Genomic DNA, 9,015 nt, shown 5'->3' on the forward strand with positions numbered 1-9,015 from the left:
GAATATTCACACAATGGAATTCCATAAACCACCGAGAATAAATGATTTATAACAACATGTAATAATATGAAGGAATCTCACAAATAATTTTGAGTGAAAGAAGCTAGGCATGTGACACTTAATTCAATTTATATAAAGTCCAAAAAGAGGCAAAATTATCTATGCTGTAAGAAGTCAAAATAAAGATTATCTTGGAGGAGAGATGGGGAGTGATTGAAAGGAGCATAAGGGAGTCCTCTGCGGGTACTGGCCAAATTCTGTTTTTTCAATCTGTGTGCTAGTTCCACGAGTATATTGAATTTATGAAATTGTATCAAGCTGTGCTTATAATACTTTTAATATATGTACTTTTTAGTATGTGTATTATGCATCAATAATTTATTTTTAACCTGAGAGTTTTGAACCCTAAGCCACACTTTTTTTCTATACTCTCGCCAATAAATATTTAAACACAGAATATGTACTTGAAAAAAATCCAAGAAGATATACATATATATATATATATATTTTTTTTTTTTTATATAGACACATACATTTTACAGTTAATTTCAGTACTTGGAAGAATCTCAGTGTAACATTTCTATGAATACTTTCAGAAGCAGAAGAAGTCCAATTTTGAGTCCAACAGAATATTTATTCAAACTTGCTGGGCTAGCCATAGTGTTTGCTGTTGTTATGATTGTTACCTTCCAGTTGGTTTCTGGATATGCTTATCATGTTACAGATCATGGTTTAGGGTGACATTTACCAAGACAAGTGAGCATTGACAGTGAGAAGTCATCGCTCTTGTGAAATCAAATCGGCAATCAGGCTCCATTTTGAGCTTCTTACTACGGGATAACTTCCATCTAATGAAATTCTTTTGTGTCAGCTTTAGATACTGAAACCTCAGCTTGCTCACCAAGTTAGAATATGCTCTGTTACTCTTTGTGCTAAGAGGAATTAGAACTAAAGTACAGGCTTTAGACCCAAAATCTGAAAATAAGTGTGTCACAGCTTCAAAGATGAGGATTTTAGTAATAATTATAGTTTTAGTAATAATTTTAGTAATAATTTTCTGCCGTTCAAACATAACTATCGTACTCGTTTGTTTCCTTGAACACTGGAAGTACAAACTTCACAGAAATTAATTCTAATTTTGTCTGTACATGCAAATTAATATGGTTCTCAAGCAACCCTTCCTGAACTTACACCAAGGGAAAACTTAGTGTGGAAATCTGGCAAGTTATGGGATCAACAATAGTAATCTATTACTTTTATAAATTCTCAGATAGTTTAAAACATGTAACAGTACATTTTAAATATCTTTCAGAGATACCACGATGATAAAAGTAGACCCCCAAATTTTAAGAAAGCCTAAAACTCCAACAGTAAAAACTTTTTAAAATCAGCTTACTCCAACCTCCTGCCGGTTTGTCAACAGGCTAAAAACATTTCGAGATTTCTCTGTCTTCGATTTAATTCACCCAGAAATTACCATCTCTTAATTCATCTTTTAGCTTTCCCAGACCACACTCTAGTCTTAGGATGCTAAATTCCCAGAGGACCCCACTCTCAGCATGTCTATTCTCAGCACACATGCCTCCAATTAATAGCATTTATTAAGTATTTCCTATGTGTCTACCATTTACATCCCCTTTAGCCCTTTCAATAGCCCCATCACTTCTTTTACTAACCACATTTGATACTTGAGGAAGCTAAAGCACGGACAGTTTACATAACTTACCTCAAGTTCTAATGCTTATGAGTGGTGAAACCTTCATTCCATTCCAGGCACTGAGATTCAGTTATTACACTATGCTGCCTCTAATTATTGATAGGAACTTCAGGCCACGTAGCAGTACTATGAACCCTGCCCTTGCTAATACTCCGCGCCTACCTTCTAGACCGTAATGAAAATTCTGCCTTTACTCATTCTGTGGAGCAGACCTTACTGCTGCTACTCACATGAAGCACTTGGACTTTCTTTCCTAGCATGAAAGAATGTGAGCGTTAGACTTTTCATCACCACCACAGGAGGCCATGGGGCTAGGGCTCAAAGCATTTTTTTTTTTTTTTTTTTTTTTTGCGGTACGCGGGCCTCTCACTGTTGTGTCCTCTCCCGTTGCGGAGCACGGACTCCGGACGCGCAGGCTCAGCGGCCATGGTTCACGGGCCCAGCCGCTCCGCGGCACGTGGGATCTTCCCGGACCGGGGCAGGAACCCGTGTCCCCTGCATCGGCAGGCGGACTTGCAACCACTGCGCCACCAGGGAAGCCCTTGATGCATTTTTAAAGTCCTTTTTGCTGGCAAACTTGGCAATGACTTGGCACTGGCCATGAAGTACTATTCTGGAGATTCACTAGATCATTCAAGAGTTGATGTCACAGAGTCCCAAGACAGCACAAAACACAGATCTCAAGTTCACACACACACAGAAAAAGTCAAAATTGATCCCACTGTTAATTATGATGTTTTCCAACTCACATGCAAACATAAAATCCCATTTCAAAAACTTTCAACATCATTAGAAAAACCAGTCACTGTGTATTCTCTAAAATTTATTTACAGTTAATAAGTTAAAAAGCAAAGTACAACCAGATTGTAAATCTTAATCATATGCACATCAAACTGCCCAAGGAAACAATTCGGTTCCATTACAAACAATTGCCTTCTACTGCACTTAAGACATAACAGTCTATCAGAAAATATTTCAAAACACACCAATAAAGTATTATAATAAAGTAAATATTATGTATATATGTCCACTAAAAACCACCAATTTAAAGAGTGCTGATTTTTTTTTGTATTCAAATATTTTTAATGTTTCTTTATTGAAGAGTTTTCAGAAAAATAGTACTACCATTTGCACGTAGCAAATCAATAAATGTCAGCCACCAGCTTAGTTACACATGTCCAACGGGGTACTCGAACTTCAACAAAATAAATACACACCACAACAGCAACACTTTGCACTATCAACAACGGAGCTTGCCCTCAACGATCATGACATTCCTGGTTTCTGAAAGGAAAAATAAGTTGCTGGTTGACAGGAAGGAGGATAAAAAATGACATCAGGAATCCCCAAAGGTTAGCGGAGATGCCAGTCACCACATTTAGGCACTCAAAAGTTAAAAATGAAATAAAAGCATAGCAAGGTGATCAACTTCCTCCTAGCTTCCCCCTCTACTTGCGCCGCATGAGATATAAGATAATCTTATGAGAATCTTATAAGAGAATGAATAAAATCATGAGTTTTCTTTTAAAAAACTATATACAAGCTAAGCTACAGACTCAGAGGACAGGAAATGGATGCCTCACCATAAAGGCCACCTTGCCAAGTTCCTCTTCACATTCTGCCAAATGTACCCATAAAATACTTTCACTTTCCTGTTAATATACTAACCAACTATATTAGTTGTTTCTTCACATTTTAGAAGCTGTAACATAGGCTTTGCTAAAGAACAGTTGGCAGAAATAAAGATTTTTTGACATCTTCTTTCACAGACTAGAAATGGCATGATTTTTAAATAGACCAGATAAATAACATATTGAATTCAAGATGGACAATCAGATCCAAACTGAAATCAGACAGCCCAGATAATCCAAAGAAGCATTTATGCTAGTTCAAGTGCACTAAAGTAACAAGGCATGAGGAAAAAATGTTAAGAATCTCAGTTAAAATAAATGCATGGTGTCAATGGTTGTTTCAGTTCTGAGCTGAGCAGAGTTATCCTCCCAGCTAAGTCTAATTTCAAAATCCTCTGGGAAACTATCTAGATAAGCTGTACGTTAAAATTACATTCTAATATGGCCACTGAATTTATTTTTTAATTATTATAAAACTATATACAATAGTGAGTGGTACCAATACATATTTTTTCCTCAGGGGCTAGTTAGCTAAAAAATTTTAACAATTTGGGGGTGGGAGGGGAAACCCTATGTATCTGAAATACAACTGGCAATAAGCTAATAACCAAAAGAATATATATATAAGCTTCCTATCACACAAATAAAATTTAACACTCCCCATCAACTAAGTAATGATTCACTTTTATTTACTCATGTGACAGTGTTTGTAACAACGCGTTATTATTAAGTAGTGAATAAAAGAATATGAGGCATACTGGGAAACTGGCATCAAGTCGTAGATATATATATATAATTTTCTTTTTTCTACAAAACAAGAACACTGAAATTAAAGTCACGAAACTCCTACTTACGGACTATTAAACTTGAAAAACTCAATCCAGAAAGCTATTCCATTTGAATTCTAAGAACACAAGAGTCAAAACTTCAACTCTTATTATTCTCCTACGAAGCTGCCAAGCAGAGATAAACCTTAATATTGAGGATTTCATATGTCGAGTTCCAGACAGTATGAATCGTTCCATACATAGTAGAATACTTAAATTTGAAAAACAGTGGTACAAAAACACCATTTGACCCTTTAGATATTGCAGTAAAATCTGGCTGTGGCACCACCGGCTAAAAACCATTAAGTCTCGCTGCCACCAATGACCAAAGGCACTTGGATAATCAAGAATTCCACACCGGGCCGTATGATATAAATGCTATCATAAAAGTGTAAAAGAAGGGTCAGTACTGTGTGACTCGTCTGTCCGATTCCTGTGGTCTTCAACTGTCAACAAAGACCAGTTACTGAAAACATAATTATGAATGGAATTAAGATAAAAAAGGAAACTCGTGGAGCAAAAAAGACAACTAATTGTCATGATGTATATAAAAGTGATGGATGTTAGTTTGGACATTTCTTGCTATCCAACAACAAAAAGTAAAGAAAGACCTATTTTGCCCAAAGTAACTTCAACCAGTTATTTGATACCAAGAAATGTCCCCACCCCCTCGAAATCACTAATAGTTCTGAGAATTCTAATGGGTATTCTGTTTATCATTTTAATCACAAGGTTTACACACATTTACTTCTCCTATGTGATTCCCAATTTAAAATAGGTTATTCTTGAACTATACCTGGATTTGTATGTTAGACCAGTACAAGGAGACCAAATCATTTCCAATAGGATTCCATCCATCTCTTTAACCAACACCAGTTCTTTATAACTCTTTTTTTCTTTATCACAAGCCATGCGGTTTCAATGCATTTTAATTTTTATTTAATCAAAAAGAATTTAACAACTCAGCTTTTCCTAAACAGAACTTTATATGAGTTTCAACCATTTTCTTTAGGAGCTCAGCAAATATAAACATTAAATCTCAATATAAAATCTTTAGAAACACCTCAAAAATGTTTAAACAGTTGTAGTTTGCATCCCTTTGTTTGCAATCACTGAGCCCATGGAATTCACAGCATACAAATCCTTGCACTATTAACAGTCATAAGCTTGAATCTCTTAGAAAAATATCCTTGGTCAAAGCTTTGGAATCCGGTTAAAATTAGGAAACGAGTGGGATTCAGAATACCCTGAGCACAAACTGGTGCAACAGCACAAAACAGGTTCGATCTTTCATCCAGAAAGAGGGGTGGCAGTCGAAAAGAAAAAGGGGGGCAGGGGTAGAGGAGCTGGGTGAAAAGCAAGTAGATTCTGGCGTTATTACACAAGCACGAAACCAAATTCCTTTGGAAAAAATAACGACTTCTTCGGAGGACTTCCAGACCAGTGAGGTAGAGTCCAAAGGGAGAAAACGGATCTGCCCCTCCAGTCCTGGAGACGTCTCAGTCCGGGGTACGGAAGCAAAGGACCCTCCCCCACGGGTCCGGCGGTCTCCTCCTCCGCAGCCCCGAGCCGGAAAGGGGTGGAGGGCGCACCTGCCCCGGAGTCCCAAACGGCGGCGCCGCCGTAAGCCCGGGGCGTGGAGCCGGGAACACCAGCCGGTGACTTCTTCGCCCGTAAAGTGCACGAGGGGACGGGGTCCAGGCCGGATCTGTAAACACTCGACTGACACTTGTCCATCCCTCCGGCGGAAGCTCCGTCGCCGGCTGGGAGGGCGACGCGGGCCGCGTCTCACGCCCGGGGCACCGGGAAGCGGCGGAGCCTCACCACGGGTTCCAGGTTCACTCGCAGGACTTGGTGCGCTTTACGCCGCGCCGCCGCCAGGCTGCGCTCGCCCCACACATCGTCGCCGACGCGGATGGTGGGGAAGGTGGTCAGCGTCGGGGTGGCCGCCCTCCAGATCTCCTCCAGGGTGCGGCCCCCGAAGCAGGGCCCGGGCGCCGCGGGCTTGGCGGGGCAGCTCTCCCCGGGGGCCGGCGGCGGCGGCGGCGGGGGGTTCCTCCGGCACGCGGCGGGCGCCCGGGCTCCGCGGCGCCTCCTCCTGGCCGCCGCGCTCGAGGTCGGCCTGCGCGTCGGGCCGCGGGCGGCAAGGGGTCCCGGGGGGTCGGGGACCAGGGCCCGGCAAGAAGAGTAGCCGTAGACGTCCTTGCTGCGCAGGATATGCGGGGAGAACTGGTGCTTGAGGCTGCAGAGGAAGCTCCAGAGCTCCGCATCCGAGCTCATGAACTCCGTGCTGCGTGGCATGAACAGCTTGAAGGCGTCGCCCAGCGCCTTGGTGCTGTCGGCCAGCGAGAGTTGCGACCGCGAGTACACCACCTTCTCCTCCCGCGCCTCCAGCGCGGCCCCTCCTCCCGCCCTAAAGCCGACGCCCCAGGCGGCCGCAGCCCGGGCGGCCGGGGGCCGGCGCCGCCGCCTCTTCACGCTGCGCCGCATCGGAGGCCGCTCGGGGCCGCCCGCGCTCGCCGGGTCCCGCCGCCGCCGTCCCCGCCCGCCTTCGGCTCCGCGGCAGCAGCAGCTGCTGGCGCCTCCCGCCCGGCGCGTCTCTAGCTACTTTTCTCGCCGCCTCCGCCGCCGCCGCCCCTCCCCCTCCGAGGGCGGAGGACGCGGGTGAAGATCCTGCCGACCGGTACAAGATGGCGGCCGGCGCCCACCCCTGGGCTTTGTCATTGGACGGCGCCTCGCCCCCCCTGGCTTCTCTTTCTTCTCCTCTCTTGCCTCCTTTCGCCCTCTGCCTTTCTTTAAATGTGCCCGCCTCAGGCCCCGCCCACCGTAGCCCCGACTCCACCCATTGGGTGCTCTCAGAAGAGGGGCGGGGACTAATGGGGGAGAGGCCAGTTCCTGGTAGATGGTGCTGGGGTGGGTGATGGTGGTGGCTCTTGAACGCGAGTCAACAGTTGGGTGTGTATATGGGGAGGGTGCCTTGTCTAGAGTAAGGGGTGGACATCAGCTCCACCTTGGGGAGAGTCACTCTCGGAGTGAGTGGGTGTGCATTTGAAGACTGAGCTTGGAGGTCTACCAGTCTGAATAGCAGAGAGAGCCGTGCCCAAAGGCTGTGGTTTGTATCACAGAAAGGGAATTTGGGTCTAAGTCCAGGGGGAATGGGCCTTTCACCATTCCCTTCTAAACCTTCAGAGGCTTCTTTTGCATCTTCATCCAACTCTTCCCGCTTCTGACCCCAATCCATGTCAAACAACACTAGTAATCCAGAATCATTCAGGTAATATGGACGGCATCAGTGGCATTGTCTCCTTCTAGACAATGGAACCATCTTCACCTTCAAGAGATACTCTGCTTATTGGGAAAGCAAAGCCCTTTATACCCGTAGAACTAAATAGTCTGCTCAAGTTGATCAAAGATCAATTACAACAAAACCATTCTCCTTATGGAAAATAGTATTTTTGAATATATAATTGTTTTTTAAATGAGTGCATATGTCCCCTTGCAGCACCATCTCTATCATTGAGAAAGGATGCAGCTTCACAATCAAAAAGGTTCTGCTGAAGAGAACACATTGTTAAGAACCCATCACCTTTTGTATTTGAGAGGAGGGGATTATGAAGGTTTATAGAGTAATGGACAGTCTTCAGTCATCTTTTCTATCCTCAGTACTTAGTTCAGCACCTGTCAGATAGTGGGCACTCTATGTTTGTTGAGTGAATCGATGAAATACCACTGATAATTTAGAATGATGTGAGAAAGAAAGATACACTGAACGCTAAGAACAGGACAATTTTATATTTTACATTGCAGTTTTCTCTTAACTCCATTAAAGTTTTAAGGTTAAAAAAAATCTCCTAATATTTAGAACTTTGAGGTAGGCATGAAAATTTTACCCTTCAGTGAGCACCTTATTTGCAGCAGAGAACTAATAAAGCTGAGTTTTGTGATTTGCACATAGCTGCTAATGGTTCCCTCGAATATTTGAGCTGAAAGATACCTAGTTCAATCTCCTTATTTCACAGATGAGGAAATTTGGACCCACAGAGGTTCAGTAATACAGCTTCTTGATAGCAGGACTAGGACTATAGTTTAGGTCTTTGGATTTCTAATCTAGTGATCTTTATATTTCACTGCAGGTTTTTCAAATTGTACTGCTCAGACTCAAAGAGGTTAAATAGAAAATGCTTCATGCAAGACTGGAGTGACTAAAGGACAGAGTATTTCCACTTCCACTCCTCCCAGAATTGAGCAGTTTTTATCTGCCCTATATTGGACTTACAGATATTTTCTTAGAACCAGATTTTGTTCGTTTAGTTTCAAAACAAAGGAATAAAGTAAATAAAATGAACAATAAATAAAACAAAAATATTTTGAAAGTTGCTTCTCTACACTAGAGCACCCTCTTCACACACTGGGTTTATGGTAAAAACCAAACATCCTACCAGGAGACCAGTTCTCAACCTACCAAAATCATGGTAACTTTCTGAAGAGAAAATCATTTTCCTAGAAAAGCACACCCTGATCTCAGGACAAGATTATGGAGCCAGTTACCAGCTTCCTAAGTCCTTATAAAGAAATGTCATTACAACAACTCTTTATATCACAATTAGCTCTCTGGGTAATTCTGGGAACACACACACGAATGTGAAATTTGTATAACTTCCATTGGAATGCCCCTGCAAGATAGACATAGAAAATCTCACAGAGTAAGCCAGCAGAGTAGTAAGGGGACTTCATAGTGAAAGAAAAGGGTAAAATAAGGATTTATGTACTCATGGCTTCTCATATTGTTATTTCCTCCCTTCCATGTTAATCATATAATAAGTACTTAGGGTTCTTAACT

General features: G+C 42.7%; 1 protein-coding gene across 1 annotated transcript; it reads right to left on the minus strand.

Moving 5' to 3' along the window:
* Positions 1–2,541: 2,541 nt before the first annotated feature.
* Positions 2,542–7,555, minus strand: CCDC71L (coiled-coil domain containing 71 like). The gene has a single exon (XM_024115969.3). It carries the CDS (start codon positions 6,663–6,665, stop codon positions 5,964–5,966), a length of 702 nt encoding a protein of 233 aa, XP_023971737.1. The 5' UTR covers positions 6,666–7,555; the 3' UTR covers positions 2,542–5,963.
* Between the last annotated feature and the right edge of the window lie 1,460 nt (positions 7,556–9,015).

Source organism: Physeter macrocephalus, chromosome 5 (genome assembly GCF_002837175.3).
Source record: "Physeter macrocephalus isolate SW-GA chromosome 5, ASM283717v5, whole genome shotgun sequence".
NCBI classification, from domain to species: Eukaryota; Metazoa; Chordata; class Mammalia; order Artiodactyla; family Physeteridae; genus Physeter; species Physeter macrocephalus.

Excerpts from the sequence above, each read along its gene's own strand:
- CCDC71L (XM_024115969.3), bottom strand. The coding sequence starts at position 6,665 with ATGCGGCGCAGCGTGAAGAGGCGGCGGCGCCGGCCCCCGGCCGCCCGG.